Source organism: Emydura macquarii, unplaced genomic scaffold (assembly GCF_026122565.2).
Source record: "Emydura macquarii macquarii isolate MOO-44397 ecotype Brisbane River unplaced genomic scaffold, CSIRO-AGI_Emac_v2 contig_1451, whole genome shotgun sequence".
Classification (NCBI taxonomy): domain Eukaryota; kingdom Metazoa; phylum Chordata; order Testudines; family Chelidae; genus Emydura; species Emydura macquarii.
In genome coordinates this window covers 16,820,126-16,843,351 of record NW_027131588.1, presented here as the reverse complement: position 1 = coordinate 16,843,351, position 23,226 = coordinate 16,820,126, and the positions used below count along the sequence as shown (strand labels likewise).

Sequence of the window (23,226 nt, the reverse complement as noted above, 5' to 3'; positions counted from 1 at the left end):
ATGGGTCTTTGTTGTTTAAACGCTCTTGTAATTACTTTTTTTCAAGCTCCAGTTCCTGCCTTCCCCTTACCATTTCAACCATGTCCAAACATGCATACAATAATGCATCTGCAGCAGCCGCATTATTTGCACTACCATGTGTCTTAATGGTTGTGCAATATTCTCACCCTTGAAGCACTCCCTTTCCCAGGGAAATTTCCTATTCTTCATTACCCACCTCTCTAACTTGCTGGTTTTCTCCTCTCTCAAGCGAGCAACCAAGGGTTTTTTCCAGCCATCTCAACTTCCCTTATCACACTAAGGATCACTACCAAAAGCCCCTTTCACACAGTCACTTAAAACTTTAACAGTATTGCTCTAAAATCTTAATTCTAAGGCACAACTCTTAACTCTTTATGGCATAGTCCTACAGTTATTCTAAGCACGAGTCTTAACTTAAAAGTTACAGGAGGTTATCAAGTATTTTATGAGAGAGGGACCTCACAAAGGAGCTTGGTCTTATAGAACAAAGGAAGAGAAAGCTTGCTCAGGTCTGTGCTTCAGTTTCCCCACTCTGCAGCAACTACTCAACAATTACCACATGATTAGGGTCATGTGCTGCCCATATTCTCGACCAATTTTGTTACCAGATTTGCCCATCACCTTGGGGTGCATTCATTTATTAGGGTTAGGTTCGGGGGGGGTTCTGTAATTCTATCAACGTACTGCTTGTGTTATTTGTGTTTCCATACAGAGCTCTGCTCCTCCCTTCTGCAAGTCTCCTCCTAATGCAGAACCTAAGTTTCGTCAGCCCCAGAATCAGATGAACACACGCATACAAATTAACAGAGCACCTCTGAGCAGACCAGGTCGATTAGCACTCCAAGTTGACCCCTTATATGTCCCTGGACTCAGCAGGCTGGGTCGAGCAGCACTTTCAAGCTGCCACCCTCATATGCCACAGGTTCAGCATGTCCCTACCCCCACTTTCACGCTACAATTGTTCTGCTAGTAACCCCCAAGATGAGCAAACCCCACAGGATTTTTGGGACCTACAGGGATCTTTGGCTTAGGTAAGAGGAGCGTTGCTGCAGAGCAAAATAGGGAAGCTGAGAACATGCAAGAGTAAACAAAGTTTGGAGAGAATCCGGCAACCAGCTTGATTATAAAAGTTATTGTATTGCCAGGTATATAAAACTTTTATGATACTAGTAGTAATAGCCATACAAGGAGAGACAAACAAACCAACCAGTTACAATATTACAAAGTTCAATTGGGGTATTGGGGAAATCTAGCCCAAGTTTGATTACAAAAGTCAGGTTTAGAAAGTTATACCTGGAGTAAGAGAGAGAGATCAAATTAGGTCTAAGGGGGAAAAGTGGGCTTAATCAGAGAGAGAGAGAGAGAGTTGGGGTCTCACCACTCAGTGCAGCTGGAACCAGTCGAAGGTTCCCAGGTAGATAGGCTGCTCAGCTTAGGGTCCGGGGTGCTTTAGACAGGCACAGCCCCCAACAAGATCTGTCAGGAGAAGTCCCATTGGAACTGATGCAACTTTGGATCCAGGCATCAGAACAGAAACTTGAACTTGGGTAGGGGTTTTTGTAGAGAAACAACAATGGTTCAAGGGAGAACACTAGATTTGTTTATGGGTAAATGATGACTCAAGGGAGTATACCAGAGTTGTTTTGTTTGGGCTGGACAATAGGAACTGATCATTCCTGGCTATGGGCAGTGTTCCTTCTAAGGAGCTCACAATGCAATTAGGCACATTCAGTATTTGGATGCCAAGAGAGGGTTCATTACTAGAATTGGTCTGATAACTGCTGAGCTGGGGGTGTGCAAGCGTTGGTTCATTAACATCAGGAGCAGAGATCCCCCATCATACAGTGCTTCCCTGCTTCTCTGGTCCCAGAGTTCAGTGAGGTCCATGCCTTGAAATCTCCATTCTGTATGCTAATGGAGATGCCTCCATGTCACATCTTCGATGCAAATGAGGCTGGGGAGTTGCCTTAATCCTGTCACCCTTGTCCAGAGGGGTTTAGGTGTGTTTTCTACTGCCTTTTCATTGCTTTTTGTAAGTCTTTCTTCTGATTGGTTCTGGTTCAAGCTGAGGCGCGGGGGGAGTCCTTCGTGAGTCAGACAGGTTGGGAACTGGGCCCTGGTTCCCCAGGAACTCAGAGCTGACAGGTAACAAGACCCAAACAGGAATTACTATAATAACCAAGCAGCTGGGATAGGGGAGAGGGTATAAGAAAGTAACACTGAAACTACGAGAAAGTGACCATGGCCAAAATTTAACCTCACTCCCTGCCCCTTCCCTGAGGTACAAAAGAGATGGTATGAAAGCTCTCAGACTCAAGACCCTCCAGAATGGAACGTGACCATATATTGAAGGGGTGGTACTGGGGAGGGGCACTACACATATGATTAAGCCTACCAAGGAGAAGGAGTGGGAGAGCTCTGTCGGCATACAGAACTATAGGTAGGAAAAAAAGGAGCTCTATGAACGTATAGAGCTATGGTTGGGGGGGGGAAAGGAAACTTTATCAGTGTATAGAAATACGTTTATAAAAAAGGAAGTGCGACTGGTGTGAAGGGCTATGGTTTTATGCTTTCTTGTTTAGCCCCAATTAACCCATCACATTGCCTGCAGATTGGACTCTGAGCTGTTGCTTTCTGGCAAACTGTGCCTGGGAACTGAGGGAGAAAAGGTGGGGGAGACTTAATAGCTAGTATTTACAAATATTTCCCTGTTCCCTTTGAAAAAAGGAAGGTGCCAAAAAGCACATCAAACTCAATCCTCCTGAACTTTGAGGAAGTTGGGATTCAAATATGTATCTGAAATTGGCAACTGCGGCCCTCTCTCTGATTTAAATAAGCTGCCCTAACACTAAAGTTTTGTTCCATTCTAATGAAATTCCCTTTTGATTAATGACAGATCAGGCATGTCCTCGAGTCCATTTTAAGATTCATCGATATTTAGTCCTGCTTTGAGCAGGAGGTTAGACTAGAGATTAGGCTAGACGTCCTGAGGTCCCTTCCAACCCTAATCTTCTATGATTCAAAGAATTATTGAAACCTTCAATAGCACTTTCTCTGTGATTAGTAAGAATGAATTGGAGAGTCTCATGGAGGATTGTGCAATCCATACATCATGGAAGGAAGTTCTCAAACATCTTAAATCACCTCTGGGTTTATGGACTTTGGTTTACAATCCCTGTGTGCCTTAGACTCTTACAGCTAAATCCACAAATGGATTTAGGTGCCTAACTGCAACTTCAGATGCCAAAATCCAAAATTTAAATGCTCAAAATCCCTGTTTAGCTGTCACCTAGCTCTGCCAGTGTCTAAAGACCCTAGAGATGCTTACAGTTCCACCAATGAAGTCTGTTAGTTGCCTAAAAATCTGCTACTGGGCATGCACACTGCCACCTCAGTCCAAACACCTAGACACCCATCTCACACCTAAGCCCTAGCAGGATCCTCAAATTAGGTGGTGCCCTATCTATCTCACCTGTGGGCCTAATCCAACTGGCAGCCCCTAAGCACACCTACCAGATAGGGCCATGTACAAAGTACTCCTAGAGGAGGAGGTGCACCACCCTCATAATTTTCAGTTCAGCAGTTAGAGTGCTCACCCGGGATGTAGGAGACCTGGGTTCTCTGCTGTGAAGCAGAGATTTCCATCCACAGCTCTCACCTTTCAGGAGAGTGCCCTGGCTATGGGCATCATGAAAATAATTAAACCCAGATATCTGATCATTCTCTTTTGTGCTAGATCAGGCATTAAAGAGTTCTGCAGAATTTTCCTTAGAGTGACAGAATCACCGAGGTATACTTGAAATACAGCAAATTTGAACTTTATTCTCTGCCACATCTTTCAAAAGAATAGTATCTGTAAACTCTGCAAATTGTTAAATAATCTGAGATGGAGAAGTTGGGGGATTGTTTGAAGGCCAAAAGAGGTGGTTCAGGAAAGATTTCTTTCAGGATGGGGTCCCATGAAGTATGAGTTGTAGCTGTTTGATAACACCCCATATGGGTTCCAGTATGGGGTGGTAGGTGACAATTAGGGACATGCAGTTGGAGGGGGTTTCCAAGCTCCCCACAGACCAGGACACCAATGCCAAGCCACATCAGACCCTGCCAGAACAATAAATGCAAAACCTGCAGACAAATATCCACTGCCACAATGATCAATAACGCCCCACAACACATCTTTCAAAACTCATGAGCCACACACATGCCTATCATGACACGTGGTGTACTTCATTCAGTGCACTAAATGCCCCAACCACAACTAAGTGGGTGACACCAGACAATCACTACGCTCTCAAATGAACTCACACAGGAACATGATAAAAGACAAAAACACCCCATCACCTGTAGATGAACACTTCCCACAAAGCGATCACTATATAGCTGACCTGTCAGTTCACAGCCACAAAGGAAACCTGCACAACCTTTTCAAAAGATGAGCCTGGGGAGTTTAAAGTCATTACTTTGCTAGACACTAAAAATCATGGACTGAATAGAGAGACTGGATTTATGGCTTATTACAACAATATGTAACCCACTAACAACCTCCCCTGTAACTGCCTTCCCCTTCCACTCCCCCGAACCCCCATGGCTGGAGGAGTGTTAACAGGCCACTTTTCCTTGAATGGTCCCATGAAATATCTTTTAACTTCTTATGCTAAACAAGCTGTTCCACCTTGTATTTAGCTGTGACACTTTTGAGTATCACTGCCAAACCTGAAGCAGCGCTCTGTGTAAGCTCTAACTCTTGTCTCTCAGACTCTCACCAACAGAAGTTGGTCCAATAAAAATATATTCTTTTACCCACATTATCTCTTTAATATCCTGGGACCAACACGGCTACAACAACCCTGCACAAAGCAAGAAATACAGTTATCTGGAGAATATAGTGGTATCACAGTGCATGACAGAAGAGCGACAAGGTTACGTCATATGAAATGAGGAACTTTTAAAAATAGCCAGGGAATGATCAGTGCACACAGTAGATTACCAGCCGGGGAACTGCAGCCCTCTCCAACATTGAAGGGGTCAGCATTTCACTAGCCCTACTGGAATGTAAATGGATCCGAGCAGAAATCAGAGACTCCAGCTGTAACAGGAGTTCAGTCCTTGTCTTTATGTCTACATTTGTCTTAGTTAATTTTCTCTCACTGTTTCACATTTCTAACCCTCGCTCTCTCTCCTCCCTCTTGGTTCCTGGTTTGTGTGTGGTCACATGTTTGGCTGTAGATGCCTTTAACCCCACCCTCCTTGCCTGAGACAGACAAGAAGGACACTGTTTACTGCAGAGGAGAAGTGAGTGAGTTGAGGAACAAAATAAATCAGATAGCAGAGGCAAGAAGCCTGGATGCTGGACTATTGTGCTGCTAGGGAATATTGGAAAGGAAAGGGGAAACACCCAGGATTTACAGAAAGCCAGCGGCTCAGGTTTCAGGATTAGTAGATTTTTCCTTCCCTGCATGCTCCAGATGGGAAAATGGAAATTCCTTTTTACTGTATTTTCCATCCCAGCTTCCGTGCTGTTTTTCAGTGTGGCTTTTACTGCTATGGTGAGTTTGATTTTTGTTATTTTCTGTACCTCTTACAGCGGTACCTTAATAAATCAACGGTCCTCGAGATTGTCAGATGAAAGGCACTATCTAGGCTGAAAACATAATATTTTTCTCCTGCCAGCTCTGCAGTTATTTTGAGGGAGATATTAGCAGAGGGTTGGGGGAGAGGGAGAAGGAAGGTGAAGGCAGAAACTTAGTGATTGGAAAGAACTGTGTTCCTTGAACTAAGCTATGTAGAGCGCCTGTCATTCTGGAAATGAACTGCAGTTAGTTCTGATCATCAGGGCAGGGGAAGAGAGGATGTAGAAGCCCCTGCAGGCACAAGCTGGATGTTTTGTTCTTGCTAGAAAGATGGTGGCCATGAGTGGTGTAAAGCAGGAGAAATGGGTGTTGGTCAGATTCTGTCAGGGCATGGAGGAACAAGCCTTCCTAAGGAAAATTAAATAAAGATCTATTGTAAGGGAACAAGTGACAGCTTCCCAGAATAATTCCTGAAGTCAGTCTCTAAGTCAGTGGTTCCCAGCCTGTGACTCGAGGGCCAACAGTGGCCTGCAGGGTCTTTCAAAGTGGCCAGCTGCTCTCCTCCCACTGGCTGCAGAAGGGAGCTGCTGTCTAAGGACCCAGGCGGAGCGCTGTTGCCTCAGGGCTACAAGACTGGTGCAGGTTCCTTGCTGCACTCAAGGGGACAGGAGATTTATGCTCCCCTCCCTGTGCTGTAGCAGGGAGCACAGCAAAGTGCTCCACCCGGGTCCCTCAGCGCTGGGGGTCCTGCTGGAGAGAGAGGGAGGGGAGCACTGATCTCCTGTCCCATTCCTTCCCCACCTCCAGGCTGCAGAAGGGAGCCACTGCCTATGGACCCAGGTGGAGCCCACGGGCTACAGGAGGAGTGTGGTTTCCCTGGGGCAGCCAGGTACCCAGGGGAGGGACGTGGGAGATCCTCCCTGAACTTCTTCCATCTGGCTGGGATGGGGGGTGGAGGTGGGGAAGGGCTGAGTGCATTCCGGTTTGGCCTGCACTTAGCAGGCCACCCACTGTGACTTAGCTGCCAGGCCATGTGCTTCAGTGTGTAGTGACAGTCACTCATCTCCACTAGTGCTTTGTCTGTGAGTGTGACACATGCTGTGAGTCATTTGTAGGTGTAAAATAGTGAACGTAAATGTGAGCACAGTAGCATCAAAATGTTTACTTTAAATATGTAGTTATTGGTGGTCCTTAACGGTGTGTGCATCAGTACATTGTTTATGAGTTGATAGACTGGTGGCCCTTCAGGGTTGTACAAATGGTATTTGTGGCCCTCGAGCCAAAAAGGTTAGGAACCACCGCTCTAAGTGAACATAGCCAGAATTTCCAAGGACAACACCCCCTTGGCAAGGAGATTTCTGCCTGTTGACATCTAAATAACATCTACATCTGTGGCTCCATCCATTGCCTTGAAATGGGAATAGGGAGGGGTGGGGGCAGGAATCAGTTTGTGTTTAGCTGACAGCCTCTCCTCTTTGACCATCATCACCAAGGTAACTGGCATTAATCCCAAAAGGATCAGTGCTTTGAGAGTCACATTATGTTACCTGGCAACCCTCCAGAAGGAGTGGGGAGCCTTGGGAAAAACAAGGGCTGAAGCATGAGATGTTTAAAAATAGTTGCATAGGAGGTTTTCAGCCACAATGATTGTAGAGTAAAACATAGTGTATATATTTAATAACATTGTGGCGGGATGGGGGAGGGGAGCGTATTTGCAACCTGAACTGCTGATGAAGGCTCGCTCTAGTCACTGGAGAAATGGTTTCATGCACAACCAGTCTCAACTTCCTTAAATGCACAGTGTTTCAACACCTCAACTAGCATTTGCTGAGAGGACAGGAAGACAGAGGAAACAGCTGATGCTCTTTATCACTAATTAGAGGTAGAAAAGCAGCAGGCTATAATGAGGTGTGTGTGAAATATACGTGTGCACAACATATTTTCCAGATGCTCTATTTTTCCCATTCCGCTCTCTTACCAGCTATAGGGATGGGTCTAAATTAGATCAGCGTTCTGCTATAGAGCCACTAGCATTACGTTTGCTGTCACTTCTTGATGGAGGTAAATAGCTTGTTTCATCTTCAGGGAAAGAGCGTCCACAGAGCTCTGAATCCTCCCGAGTTGAGTACAAAGAAAACGATCTGATGCTGCTTAAGATTTCCAACTGTGGCTATGACTACACTGACGACAGCAAATTCACTGCCATCAGATTGATTTCTCAGGATCAACTGAGTGGAAGTGGAGACCTGCTCAATCGATCTGGAAATCAACCTAATAAAGCCACCCCCGGAAAAAGAGTAACGCTGCGTCAACGGGAACGCATTTCCCGTTGGTGCAGCATAGTGGAGACGGCGCACAGAACAGACTTTAGGAAGTCGACAGAAGATACGCAAGTTACTCTACGTAGCTTGCATATCTCCCCTCGACTGCCGCTGAATTTGCCGGTAAGTGTAGACCAGGCCTGTGCCTTTCCAAATAGGACCCTTGTTTATCAAGCTGACTAAAATGTTTGCCTCTTCTGAATGCTGGCTGGAATCTGGATCTTCTGGCTCGCCCTTACTACAGTAGTTACATTTTTATTGTGTTGCTTATCTGTCCTCGCTGGAAACTTTCAGACTTATCAGCAACAGGCCTTTGATCACAAGGAAGCATGTGCCTGAGGCTGTTTTTAGATAGGCAATAAAGTCACAGTATTTCCTAGGTGTCTCCTGTGTTTTGCCCCCAACCCACCCACTCGAGACAGGGAAATGGGGAGTTATACCACCATGCATGTGGCTACTGCAGAGGTTTTGCATGTAACCATTTTGCTAGTAATGAATGTAAAATGCCAGAGAGCAGAGTGGTAGGAACAGCTGCCGACCTTGTGTGAGCTTGGACAAGTCACTTCCCCTCTCTGCCCTTCTGATTCCCCTCCTACCTTTTCTCTGTCAGGTTATGTCTATTTAGGCTGGAAGCTGTTCAGGGCAGGCTTGTCTCTTACTATATTTCTGTACAGTGCCTAGCACAAGGGGGCTGGCTACAATCTCAGTCGGGACCTCTAGTTGCTATGTAATATAAATGATAACTCCAGGGAGAGGAAGCCACATGTAAGTCTAAAATTTCTGTAGTGCAGAGCAAGTAATACAAAAGTATCCATATGTGATTTGAAAATAAAACTTGCATCTGTATTTATATTAAAAAGTAGTGATGAGCCCAAATCAACCCCCCTGTTCCAGACTTGCAGAGGTTCCAAGCCCATCTGTAAGAAAAAGTTCTTGTGCTCTTTTTACTCAGGGCATGTCTACACTACAAAATTAAGTCGACTTATATTAGATTGACCTACAGCCACCGCAGTAATTAAATTGGCTCTTTGTGTCCACACTATGCTCCTTCTGTCAGCGGTGCGCATCCTCACCAGGAGTGTTTTCATGGAATTAAGTGAGGCATTGTGGAGCACTGACAGCCCCCCCGGCCCCCCAGTGTGCTAGAGCTAAGCCAGCAGGGAGAGGGAGCTTTTGGCCAAGAGCAGAGCAAATTAATGTCACTCCTGACGCAAGTAGGTAACAGGGAAGGTACTGTGACTGAGTCATAATTCGGTGGCTGGTCTGCTCTTGGGATGGCATAGTTTACTCAGGCAGATTGTAAAGGTAACCTCTGGCTACCACACGTATTTACTCTCACTTATTTAACAGCTCAACTCTAGTTTCGCCTTCCTTTTTCGATACTCTCTTTCAATAAGCCTTTTCAAATAGAGGTGAACAAGGTTTAATTCCTCTCTGTCCATCTCCATGCATTTGTTTAGGCTAGGAAACAAAGCCAGCTTGGACAAAACACAGCCCTTCCTGGTTAGTGTGGAAAATGGCTAGCCTGCGGTTGTAGACAAAGCCAAACAAGTTCAGCACCTACCCTAACCCAGCCTGGCTAATTGCTGGCACTAGCAGTGGTCAGTCATGCTTTAGGTTTGCTTGCATCAGCATGACAACCATTTTCAATAGTGGTTGAAGGGGACGATGATGGACATATGATAGTTAACGGTGGCCTCTGAATAACTACTTAGTCACTAGCTAAGATATAGTGCTGCTGCTTCAGATATATTTTAGGTCTTGTATTTGTAAGTAAAGTTTGGCATTGAAGGCCTAATTTGTCATAACAGCTCAGCTGCCACTTAGGCATCTAAATGAAATTACCAGATTTTTCACAAATGCTCAGCACCCAACAGATCCCATTACTCTCAGTGGGAGCAATTGGGTGCTGAGCTCTTGAAAATCTGGCCTGAAAATAATCTCTCCTCATTGATCTCCAGCCCATCAGAATTTATGGTGGGAGTTGCTATAGCAGGTCAAACCAATAGTCTGTCCTAGTCCAATATCTTGTCTCTAGCAATGCTTGGGACCTGAGGCTTGAGCGGAACATGAGACCCCTGTAATACACCTGTCTCTAGCAACATGGGTTACTAGTTAGGGATCCTAGGCCCTGCACCTGCAATCAAATCCCATGCAGGTGGATCTTGAATTCCCGTGATGCCCAGGGGTTTGGTGTGGATTCAAGGTTCCGCCACAGGGCTGTAATTGCAGAATCGGGGCATAAGTCAGATGTTCCTATTAGACAGAACTATACATTGCTGCACATCTCTGTAATTATAGCAATTGCTATTTCCATAACACCTTCTATCCTGAGGCTCTACATATTGTTAGGAGCTGGGTGGAACCTTGTTATGAGTAGAGTTAAAAATCATTGAGTGTGATAGTTGTGAACAGTCTTCAGTTAAAGTAACAGTAAGGAAAAGCCCTTACCTAAGACAAAAGGAGTACGTGAACCCACCCAAGAACTGTGAGTATAGTTTTAGGGAGGGGTGCGTGTGTGCATGCATGCATGTGTGTTGGCAGAACAGAGACAGGCAGCCAGAAGGAGCAGCTGAAAGCACAGTGTCTGAACCTGGAAGAAGTATGGGGACAGGCTGATGGGTCAGGGGTGCAGGCTGAGAGGAGAATTCTTGGTTCTGTTAGCAAAAGAAGCTGTTTTCTGTTATTTGATTCCTTCTGTTCAGACACACAGGATTCTGTACATTCTTTGTAAATCAACAAAACCGTATCAAAGACCTATCTGGCTATCACCCAATTCTACTCCCACTGGAACTCCCCAGGGCCCCAGGGCTCGCTACTTAGGTTGAAAAGGAACAACACCTATGATTCACCAAGAGGTGCAATTCTAAGGCAGTGACTTTGGAGAACAGGTTTGGTCATGGTGGGAGGGCAATGGAAGAATAGTTTTTTCCAATTAACAGATCTTAGGGTGGCAGAGTGAGGTTACCCAAGGTGCCATTTAATGGTGAAGGACTAGATTGTGGCCCTGTTTTACATGATCACATCGTGGGAAGTAAGGAATCCCTCTTTGTTGTGGTGACCTAATGAAGGGTCCCCAGAATCACACAGCACCTGCACTTGTGGGAATACAGGAGCTTTGCCCCAGATGCTTCTTCCAGGGAGCAACTGAGTGGAGGGGCTTGGAGCAGGCAGAACCATAGATGTGGCCCCTACACACCACTGCAGAGGAGAATACACTATAGCCTGAAGAGGGGTGTCGCATATTTTTTCCTTCCACTGCAAACCCACCTCCCAGAACAGACGGAGTCCTGCTAGGCGTGGTGTCTCGGAGCTACTGTGCTTCCAATGCTATCACTGGGGCAGTGTGAAAGCTTTACTGCCCCCTAAGTGACACAATTTAGTCCAGAGTAAATAGGGATACGCTGAGTACATGAAGGGGATTTGATTTGTACACAGCGCCGCATCTCTGGAAGGATGTCGAGTAATTGTCTCTAAAAAAGCGAGTGAGCTGAAAAATCTAACTTGACCTCCTTTCAGACAAGAAATCTATCATAAGCCGAAACTGATACAAAGTTCTACAGCAGTGTGTGTAGGAGGGGGATCAGTTGAAAGCACTTACATTGTTACAACAAAACATTTAGCCCTTGTGCATGGTTGTTTTTTTGTTTTTTTTTTAAAGTTTACAAAACTCCAGTCAGGCCATGTATAATTACTCTACTGAAAATGCATTTAAAATCCACCACAAATATCACTAACATTTAAGGGGGATTAAAGTAGAGAACTGTAAAAAGAGTATTTAATTGAGAACATTGACAGCACTTCTAAAAAATGGGGGTAATGCCTAAATATGAAGCATCCTGATAAATAAAGAAGAGCCAGAACGGAGGGTCTCGGTCCAGGCTAATGCCTGAGATTGGGCCCAGGACAGTCTCTAAAAAGTGCTGACTCCAAACACCTGAACTTTGCGATCCGTCCATTTAAGCAGTTCCACTCACCCCTGTAGTGCCCCTTGGTATCAGCATGTGGAAGAGGGTCCTTCATCTCTAGCACCTCTGTTGACCTCCTCTTTGGCCCAGCAATGGCCTATTTCTGCCTACATCTTCCTTCGCCCAGCCTTGCAGCCCGGCCATCTATTTGCAGTTCTGTCTCCTTCCAGGGTCACAAAAGTCCAGCTAAAGAATCCAGCCCAACACCCAGACAGAGATCCGTCTGTCCCTCTCAAGCTATACTGAAATTCCCTGCTTTTCACCCCTACTCCTGGGCACTGCAGAGTTATTTCTTTCTCCTTTGACTGAGCACTGCCTCCCAGGGCTTTCTTCCCCACTCCCTCCCCTTCCTGGGGACTCTGGCAACTTCTGCCAGGGACCTCCCTGCTTCTTAGAGGCCCCATTTCCAAGGCCTCTCACGGGAGCTTAACCTGCTCCCTGTGGGTCTCTCTATCCTGTCTTCACCAGGTCTTCTCAGAGAGCTAGCACTTCCATTGCGCCTCCCTTTCCCCTTTCTGACAAAGTTCTCTCTCTGTGTAGTTCGCCCTGACCCTTTCCCAGCTGGGGTCACTAATGGTAATTAAGCCACCAGAGCAGGATCTGCTGGGGTGAACTGCTGGGTCGGAGGCGAGTCTGACCCTGTCTTTTCTCAAAGGGCCATACAGCCAGTGGCTGGCCATTATAGAGATGATGAGGCCCACCCCCAGATCAGAGGGAATAAATGTGGCTTTAAGCCACTTTTATGCTTTGTTAGATGCTGAGGCCAATTCTTGGAATAAGTTAGAGAAGCCTTGGGACTGCTCTAACTTATGCTTGGCTGTCTGTGGCTCCAAGGGGCTGTTCTGGCACACAAGGATCACTGGGGTTTAGCGTCACTTTGGCAAAATACATTTCCCCCTCTTCAGAGAGCCAGTAAGGGGGTGGGATCCATCAAAGTGGCTGTGTACCATCTTAGCAGCTTTCTAGGCTGGGGGAATCCTATGGGGGCCAGAGTCACCAGCACTGTGGCTGCTTTATGCCACCAGAACAGTGCAGAGCAACCAGTGCCGGGCTGGGTTCTGGCCTGAAATTTGGATCTGGAGTTTTGGTTTGGGAAATACAAATCACAACGTCATTCCTTTCCAACGTCATTGGTTTGCTGAGCCCTGTGCTGAGTCCCAGCCTAGTTCTCTTGGCCCATTTGACTTGAGTCTCCCCAAGTCACCTAATTTCTCTGTGCTTCAGTTCCCCATCTTGGGGTTAATAATGCTTTCTGCCACCTACCCGGAGTCGTCTATTTGGATTGCAAGTTATTTGAGGCAGACACAGGTGAACGTACAGCACCCCACACAGTGGGGTACCAATCTCAGTTGGGGTCTTTATGTGCTTTCATAATAATAATGCTACTACCAAGCTCAGAATCACCAGCAGGCTCAAGGGACTGGGTGGCCACTGTATGCGATGTAGTAGCCCCAATCAGCTCAGCGACCCAGGATGGACGCCTGGACTTCTTCGTAAATCACCCTATGATTTCTTATGCTATCCCGGCGTGGGAGTCACTGAGCATGGTCCCCCGGGACCTTTTCCCATGGCTACTTCAGTGGCATGCCACTCAGTTCGCCATGAGCTCGTCACAGATTTCCGCTCCCACCAGATCGCTTGGTCTAGAAGTTTCTCCTTTGATACTGGTGGATTTGTGCATATTTTTAAATGTTTCTTTTTCTCCTCTGTAGGTTGGCTGCACTGGTTGGACCTCACTCACGTTGCACCACTGACAGCTTGCTACCCAGAGCAGAGGCAGAGGAGTGAATGAATGGGGGCATAAGCACAGGGGGCCACAAGACCATGCGAGGACTGCGGCTCTGCAGGAAGTGGTGCCGTTTTTCCAGCCCCATTACCCAGCTCCTTACTTTGACTGTGGTCACGTTTGGCGTGCTGGCTCCCTTGATCTGCCACCGGCTCCTGTACTCCTATTTTTACCTACGCCGCTGGCATCTGAACCCCATGAGCGAAGAGTTCCTAAAGCAGAACCAGGAGGATGGCCAGGCTGCCCTCCGTTACTTCAAGGACCTGCAGACTCCAAACTCCTCGGAGATTTCAGGTGGCAAGGCCTTCAGACCATGGCTGCTCATCACCATCATCACCGTGCAGAGACATAATGAGTTCCACTACGTCCTGCAGGTGGCTTCCCGCTTCCACCGCCTCCTCCAGCGGTGTGGCCCTGACTGCCAGAGCCAGATCTTTCTCTGTAATGTGGAGCAGAACCCGGGCAGCCACCAGGACGCCAGGCTGTTGGGCACCTTCTTTGCAATGATCAATCGCTACAAAGACTGGGAGAACCCTGATGCCTCGGTGAACCAGTTTGAGAAGGAGAAGCAGGACTATGCCTTCTGCCTGGAGCAGTCGCTGTTGGCCTATAGTCCAGAGTACGTCCTGCTGGTGGAAGACGATGCTGTTCCCGAGGAGGAGATATTCCCTGTCCTGCAGCACCTGCTGCTGGAACGACTCTCAAAGCCACACCTCAGAGATGCCCTCTACCTGAAGCTGTACCACCCCGAGCGGCTTCAGCGCTATATCAACCCAGAGCCCATGAGGATCCTGGAGTGGCTTGGCCTGGGCATGTTTCTGGGCCCCTTGCTGAGCTTTGTATACTCCCGGGCATCCGGCCGCACAAGCCTGACCTGGCCCATTGTCCTGTTCTTTGCCTTGTATAGCATGGCACTAGCAGAGCTGGTGGGGCGCCATTACTTGCTGGAGCTGCGCCGTCTGGCCCCGGTGCTCTACAACCTAGTGCCTGTCACCGAGTGCTGCACGCCTGCCATGCTGTTCTCCACCCCTTCCGCCCGCCGGGTCTTAGGTTACCTTCAGGGGCTGCACTGCCGTCGGGGCTTTGCCAAGGACATCGCACTCTACTCACTGCTGCGCCCCAAGGGTGAGAGGGCCTATATGGTGGAGCCCAATCTGGTCAGGCACGTGGGGATGTTTTCCAGCCTCAGGTCAAATGACAGCCCAAAACTGCTGTGACCCACCGAGAATGCCTTTATGGACAACAGAGCCTTGTTCTTGGACAGACATATCATGTGTGACTCCAGATTACAGATATATCAGGTGTGACATATTAGTTGTGACTCCAGATACCATACCCTTTACCCCTATGCTCAGAACTGCTGGTGCCTCCTAGTAAAAAAAAGTTTACTTAAATACATAGTTCTGTTATTTATTTTTGATGACCTTAGATGAATCATAAAATCATAGAAGATTAGAGTTGGAAGGGACCTCAGGAGGACATCTAGTCCAAACCCCAGCTCAAAGCAGGACTAACCTCAGTTAAATCATCAAAACCTCTAAAGATGGAGATTCCACCACCTCCCTTTCCTAATATCCAACCTACACCTCCCCCACTGCAACTTGAGACCATTGCTCCTTGTTCTGTTATCCACTACCATTGAGAACAGCCTAGCTCCATCCTCCCTAGAACCCCCTTTCAGGTAGTTAAAGGCTGCTATCAAATCCCCCCCTCATTCTTCTCTTTTGCAGACTAAACAAGCCTAGTTCCCTCAGCCTCTCCTCAGAAGTCTTGTGCTCCAGCCCCCTAATCATTTTTGTTGCCCTCCGCTGGACTCTCTCCAACTTTTCCACATCCTTTTTGTAATGGGGGGCCCAAAACCAGACACAATCTCCAAATGCGGCCTCACCAATGCCGAATAGAGGGGAATAATCACTTCCCTTGATCTGCTAGCAATGCTCCTACTAATGCAGCCCAATATGTTATTAGCCTTCTTGGCAACCAGGGCACACTGCTGGCTCATATCCAGCTTCATATCCACTATAATCCCCAGGTCCTTTTCTGCAGAACTGCTGCCTAGCTCATCGGTCCCCAGTCTGTAGCTGTGCATGGGATTCTTCCACCCTAAGTGCAGGACTCTACACTTGTCCTTGTTGAACTTCATCAGATTTCTTTTGGCCCAATCCTCCAATTTGTCTAGGTCATTCTGTATCCTATCCCTGCCTTCCAGGGTAACTATCACTCCCCTTAGCTTAGTGTCATCTGCAAACTTGCTGAGGGTGCAATCTACCCCATCCTCCAGATCATTAATGAAGATGTTGAACAAAACCGGCCCCTGGGGCATTCCGCTTGTTATTGGCTGCCAGCTAGACATGGAGCCATTAATCACTACCCATTGAGCCCAATGATCTAGCCAGCTCTCTATCCATTTTATAGTCCATTCATTCAACCCATACTTCTTTAATTTGCTGATAAGAATACTGTGGGAGACTGTATCAAAAGCTTTGCTAAAGTCAAGGTAAATCACATCCACCGCTTTCCCCAGTGGTGAAGTGAAGTGAAAGGAAGGTGGAGGCTTTCAGGGAAGGGGAGGTGGTGGACCCCAACACACACTCTCTCTGGCCTTTCGCACGTGAATGTGCCTCCTACAGCAGTTTCCAATAAACCCGTCTCTGGTATCACAGACCATAGACAGTTTGGCTGCATCAGCTGAAATTTGAATCCTCTTTTGTCTTTTCACCCACCCCATCCCCTGACTCATCCCCTGACTCACCTACAACGGCCCTGTCTCAACTCATTCCAGCTCAGTCAATGCTACTCCTGTGGTTGCATATGTCTCAGCCTCAGGGCACTGGAAATGCTAGAAAGGTGAGTGCATAAGGCACCAACTGACCTAGGAGGAAATATGAGCTGGAGAATAGCACGTTTCCCCGACCTTCTCCATATCTTACCCCGATGGTCTGTCCATCTCCTCAAATGACAACATGAAGAGACTTTTACTAGAGGCACAATGCATATAGTGAGTCCCTTGCCCGAGATTCTGCACACAGTTCTGGGAACGTTTCATGCTTCTTCAGCACCTCCAGGTCTTTTCCGTTTTGGGTGGCAGGCCTTTTCCCCGAAACCCTCCGCTCTCTCTTTGCCTTGGAGCAGAGGATCTGAAACACAAAGCCCGTATTCTTCTCCACTGCTTCAGCAGGGGTCCCCACTTGTGCCAAGAATACTAAAACAAAACAATCTCCTGCTCACCATATGTGGCTTAGATTCGCTCTGTCACAGCCAGACTCATGCACTCTTGCACAGTCTCAGATCAGACCAACCTTTGAAATTGCACATACAGCTACCTCTCAAAGGTGAGGAAAAGCAGATTCCCCATTTATGCCCTGATCCTGCATCACTGGGAGCTTTGTCATTAACATTGAGCTGTGGAAGAACAAAAGCAAGGCCTGGTAGGCCTTACACTGAAATGAATGATGGAAATGTAAGTTAGCATGACTATGGATGAAAAAAACCTGCTGAAGACTGTTAATTGCGCTTTAAGCTGTTTTTGCAACTATCTGCTCTTGTAATCACTCCTAGCTATTCTTGTAACAGCCAAGAGGAGAGCCGTTAGACTTGTGTAAGAGATAAGGAAGTGTGTGTCAGGCTTGTTTTGCAAAGGAGAACTCCAATATGTGATCAGTATGGGAAGAGCTATCCCATATAAGCCACAGGCATTCAAACCTGTACGGGGGCTCCTGATAGCAGCACAGAAACCCTGTGCTGTCCAGGGCTCCCCTATGGCCATAGCTCTGTGTGTGTCTGTCAGAATAAAGCTCTGCTTGATTTGACCCAAAAGAGAAGCTGTGTGATCTTTTCCATGACAGAGTGCACGACCTTAAAACGGGACCAAGTTTGGTTGCCACCTGTCCTGATTTTCCATGGATTCTACCTGCAAGACAGAGAAGTTCCAGTTTGCCTTGGGCAGCCCAATGGATGACCTGGCATGGTCATGCTTTCACATCATATTATTTACAGGAAAGGCGAAGGAAAGGTTGCAGAAGCATGATATCACAGTGCACTTATCTTGCCTCCTGTTGCAGTCAGATATAGATGACAGCTGCAGTAGACACAGTTAGTTCACCGCTCCTACCAGTGAGCAAAATGGCCGAGGGATCCACAAATAGCTGGGCCCGGTCATAAGAGCAAGTTTCAGTAATGTGTCCTATTGCAGGGGCTATTCCTAAATACACCCATTAAATAACTAATCGTCTGCTCCATCTGGCAGGGAGTTCGGATAGTTCCCAAGAGCTGACAGCTTTCTAGCAGAGCTGTTTGTTCTGTGAGCAATGAAAACCAAAACCATGAGAGAAATATGATCCTAGGGATTTGTTACAAATTCAAAACTGCCTTTGAAACGTTTGCAGCCCATGGCCCTGATCTAAAGCCTGTTGCAGTCAATGAGAGTCTTTTTATTGACTTTAGGGGGCTTTTAGGCACTACAGGAGTACACCCAGTTTTGAGTGGCATTTGGCTGAAACTATGTGCACATTTTTCTGGCTTCAGAATAAAGCAAATGAAATATTTTTGTGGGCCAAGGAGTTCCACTTTGAGTTTTCTCTTTTTCGTTTGTCAGAGCCTGAAACTCATAGTACAACTAGGAGTAGTAAGGTCAGGTGTGTGATTGGGTGTGAACACATGTGGAATGAAACCAAGGAACTTTTTGCACTAGTCCCCTGAGAAGTGAAGTTTCACACAGCTCCCGTTTTCAGGCTGTGAGGAGTAATTGACTGTAAAGTGCACAGCACATAGGAGACAGGCAGTGAGTCACAAGGTGTCACTAGAGCACAGAATAATGCAAGCTCAAGCAGCTGAACTCTGCCTCTCACTAGATAAACTGGGATTGGAAAAGACCCCTTTTCCTACACAAGGGCATAGACACTAAAAGCAACACATGTTCTGGTAAGAGAGGACACATCAGAAATCAAGCTGACAAAACACTACATTTTATTTTCACTCGATGAAAATTCCAAAGGTTCCACATAGCAGTCACAGGCATCCATCAGGACAGGTGCTGAAACCTGTTCCCACACCGAATACAGCTGGTATCTGGCTTTCCCATGTCTCCCTTGCATAGAGCCACACACACAAACATCATCTTGGTAGCATTGTTCCTTGTAAGGTTATAGAATTTGTGGGGTCGTTGTGAATTTATTCCACTAAGTGCCTGGGCACATGGAGGGAAGAGGGACTATCTATTTATGCTGCCTCGACTGTTGAATGTTTCAGATGTGGGGGTTGTTTTTTTCTTCTTTGTTTTTTAATCCTTGTACAGTATAGATTCAGAATGCCACCCCATTTTTGGTGGGGGTTTGTTCATGACCATGCACAGAACACCCCACATCAAGAGGTAACAAATTGTTTGGCTAAAAAAAGAGAGAGAGAGAGAGAGAGAGAACCAAGTATTAATGCTCAATAAATGTTCAGGCATGGGATATGATTTGTCATTTTGTCAGCATGTTACTTTTCTTCCTTGCCCACTACGGGCTCAATCCAATGTCCTCAGAAGTCGGTGGGAAATTTTCTAATTATTTCATTGGATGCAGCATCAGACTATTTAAATCTGAAAATCAAAATCTGTATTCCCTGAGAATTCTAGGTATCCATTCTCATCTTGGGAGTTACCCATCACGACATAGTAACCAGGGGAGGCTGGGTTCATTTCCCAGCTGAGAGAGTCCTTCCAAAACAATAGTGGGGGACCTTTGGCTTCAACCCTCCACTGAGAATACTTTCACGCATGTAGTGGTGTGTGTCTTCATTTCCCAGCAGGCACCAGCCTCCCCTGCACAGGCAGTAATTGATGTATCAGAAAACGAGTCCTCGAGTCTTTGGACTTTAGTAAAAACATTTGGGGCATGCAGTACAATTTATTTTTAATTTGCCAGTCAAAGTATTTATTAATTATTATTTTTAATGTTTGAGAATTTTCCAACAGCCTCTTACTACTCGACTGTGAGGGGTTGAGGCCACCCACTGACCTCATATAGCTTAGATGAGGCCCACCATTGCCCGCTCCGCTCCTTGGGCACAACGGAACTATCTACTAGAAGGGTAAAGCTTGTCTGTGCAGGAGACAGAGATTTCGTAGGGGTTGGGTCCTGACGGTGGAACAAACTCCTCCAGGAACTAGGAACCATCACAAACCTCACCACCTTCTGCAAGGCATGTGCAAGGCACATTTCTCCAACCTGCCTTTACTAATCAAACACGAAGCACAGGGGGTGTACATAAAAATAGAATGAATAAAATAGAATGGAATAATAATAAATAATACGGAATGGAATAATAAATAATAAATGGAATAAAATAAAATAGAATAGAAAAGAAAAATAAAATGGAATAGCATAGAAGCAGCTCCCAGCAGCTGCAGCATAAAGGAGGCACAAAGGTAGCCCAATTAATTGGGCCCTTCAGGTAACATTTTCCAAAGCACCCAAGTGCTAGAAGAATACATCCTATTTTCAAAAGTGATTTAGCCACCTGAAGAAAAAGTCCCATTGAGTTTCAATGGTTAGGCTCCTAAGTGACTTTAGAAAAGGGGACTTAGGATTTTGGAAATTTTACCCAAGCACCTTTTTGTCCAAAACAATTTTCAAATATAAATAAATATCTTAAAAGAAAATCACCTCCACATTGGGTTTTCTACCACAACAGACATTTCCAAGGCTCACCCTACTAAATCATGGTTTATCTGGGCACAGTACAAGATATGTGAGGGCTGGATCTGAGATCTGGAGAGGGTTTTCCAGCTGCTCTATTTTGTATGAATTTTGGCAGCGAACTTTCTATGAATAAATGATTTATTAAATCATTGTTTGTTCTTCTCTCTCTTCCTGTGCCCAACTGTTATTTTCTGGTTGATTGGCTTTTGTTTTCCCTACATCCTGAGGCTTCTTTTCCTTAGTCATTTTTAATGTCAAGAAAGGGATATAAACTCTCATGCTTTGGGGCTTCATGGGTGAAGGTAGAAACTTTCTCTGGGGTCAGGTTATCCTATACCTTCTGTAGGGTTTCCTGTACTTTCCTCTGAAGCGTCTGGCACTAACTTCTTGGTAAGACTATATATTAGACTAGAGGAAACTGGTCTGAGACAAAATGGCAGTTCTCATGTGCCTATGACTGTGCTCTCTGAGGACATTTTCTCTAACTTTTAAAATGTCTGTTTCTAATCCCCCCACCCTTTTCTTCTTTTTTCAGGACATTTTTCTTTTCTTCTTCTGCCTTTCAGTCTCTCTCCGTCCACGAGCCCTTCACTCACACACACTTTACTGTATGTTCATCCTAGTTTATTTTCAAAGGTTTAATTATCTATTTTTATATACATTTTCTTTCTCTCTGGTTTTCTTCTCTCTTTCTTTTGTTAAACTTAAACCTTCTTTCCAATCCTCCTCACTCTTCACACATCCCAGGGACTATACCTATGGGCAGGAAGCTAAAGGAATTGATTCCCTGCTGGTAGAACTCACTCTGGACAATAAGGCATGATCTAAAGTCCATTGAAGTCTATAGAGAATGTCTCAAATGATTGATTTCAGTGGACTTTGGATCAGGCCATGCTTGAGGAATCTGGATTTAACCCTTAGCCTGGGTGAGTCCCCTTTGGGCAGCAATGCTGTGTCTTCTCTATCAAAACATTGACTGGTATTTTTTTCACTAGTGCAGCTTGGTGTTGTAGCAAGCTGGTGAAAGCTATATCGTAAAAAGGGCTCTGGCATTTCCACCACCCATGGGTTAGATGATACAGTGATTAAAAAGGCCTGAGACCTGTATGCACTACAACTTCCCCCACTTCTACCATTTATGGAGCTGGAGCAGCAGTGAATTACATGTCTGCAGTTTCTTAGTACAGGCAAGATTCTCAGATCTGCTTCTGGTGAGAAGGGGTGCCTCTCAATAGTAAGCTGAGGGTTGCATGGAAGCAACCTTTCAGGAGAGAAATGGTAGCTGTTTGGTTCCGTAGTTTCATGGGAGAGATCTCTGAGGAAGTCTGGACCTTAGTCTCCACTGGACATACTATCTGTCATGGAGGAAAAGAAACAATCTACAGGAAGATTGAAGAATTGCAATCTCTTGTCCTAGTGGTTTGCTTGTTTAATTGGCTTTTCCCCATCTACCTTGCTCACTCTTGGGCAGGATAAAAGTAGACATTTTTGTTAGGGGTGTTTGATCATTCCTATTTCTGTTTAATCTTGTTAAGATCTTGTAAGTCACTGAGGCTATGTTTTCACTAGAAACATTGCAGCAGTCCAGCTGTAGTGCTTCTGTGTAGACACTCACTGCAGTGACGGGAGAGGTTCTTTCATCGCTGTCATTAATCCACCTCCCCAAGAAACAGTAGCATTTCTGGCGACCTAACACTGTCTACACCAGGGGTTAGGCTGGCTTTATTACATCACTCAGAGATGTAGATATCAAACGTCCCTGAGCAACATAGCTGGGCTGGCTTACCTTTTTAGCATGGAACTGGCTTAAGTCACTTTGGGCAGCCCACAAGGTATAGGCATTAAGGATTTCCCAGAAGCAGGGATACAAAGGTTGCATATATGCCTCCATAAAGGGATGCTGGCTCTGTTTAAACACTCAAGTCCTCTGTCTTTATTCAAGCAAGGATTCTTATACGCAGCCAGCTTGCAGCCAAATAAAGGCAGGGAGCCCTCTTAAGATTAAGCAGCCAAATCACATTGCTAGATGAAGCAGTGCACATCTCCATTTGGATGGTGTCTCTGGTAGCAATGCATTGCTCATTTGGTGCCTTATCCAAAGCTCACGATGGGAGTCTTTCTATTCATGTCAGGTCCACAGGCAATATATATTTCACGTGGATTCTCTTTATTATTCATTTTGAATTTTTTCTCCTAATGGTTTAAGAAATGCTTGGAAAGAGGCTGTAGGTCCTTATTTGGCCCTCATCCCCATGTGTGAGTGCCTCGATCTCTAATGGATTTTGTCCTCCTAACACCCTGAGAGAGGGAAATATTGACCCCATGTTACAGCTGGAAAGCTGAGGTAATTAAGCGACCGTCTGCACTTGGAGTGGGATGTAATCTCCCACTTGAGGAGACACATCCCCACTAGCTTTGATTGAGCTGACATGCTAAAAAGAGAGTGTAGCAGTGCAGTGGGAGGGGCTGGCCACCTCGAAGACGTACCCAGCCAAACCGCGAGGTATATACTCTGGATGGCAAGTCCATCTTGCTGGTTGTGCTGCTGCAGCTATGCTATTTTTAGCACACTAGCTCAATCAGAGCTAGCACAGGAATGTCTCCTTGAGCTGGAATTTATACCTCCAGCTCCAAGTGCAGATGTACCCTAAGAGACTTGGCCACAGTCCTCTTTGGGTGTAATTAATCCACAAGGAGATAGGATAGAGGCCAGGCTGAGGGCCTCTCACCCTTTCTGCACATGCTGGTGGAGCTGGCCAGGTGCAGAGAGGAATGTACTGTGCATGGATGGTGCAGCAAGTCCATTCCCTCTATCTAGATAAGGGGATCTGTGATCCACATGCCTGCTGGTTCTCCTTCCGACATGAAGCAACTCCT

At 46.1% G+C, this 23,226-nt stretch overlaps 2 protein-coding genes across 2 annotated transcripts in view; one reads left to right on the top strand and one right to left on the bottom strand.

Annotated features, from left to right (window-relative positions):
* RNF20 (ring finger protein 20) overlaps positions 1-23,226 on the bottom strand; it is a 69,727-nt gene that overhangs the window by 26,369 nt on the left and 20,132 nt on the right. The gene's annotated exons all lie outside the window — the stretch shown is intronic.
* On the top strand, positions 5,300-15,448 carry PGAP4 (post-GPI attachment to proteins GalNAc transferase 4). Its single transcript, XM_067553451.1, has 2 exons — positions 5,300-5,567; positions 13,593-15,448. Exon 2 carries the CDS (start codon positions 13,669-13,671, stop codon positions 14,881-14,883), a length of 1,215 nt encoding a protein of 404 aa, XP_067409552.1. The 5' UTR covers positions 5,300-5,567; positions 13,593-13,668; the 3' UTR covers positions 14,884-15,448.

Excerpts from the sequence above, each read along its gene's own strand:
- PGAP4 (XM_067553451.1), top strand. The coding sequence starts at position 13,669 with ATGAATGGGGGCATAAGCACAGGGGGCCACAAGACCATGCGAGGACTG.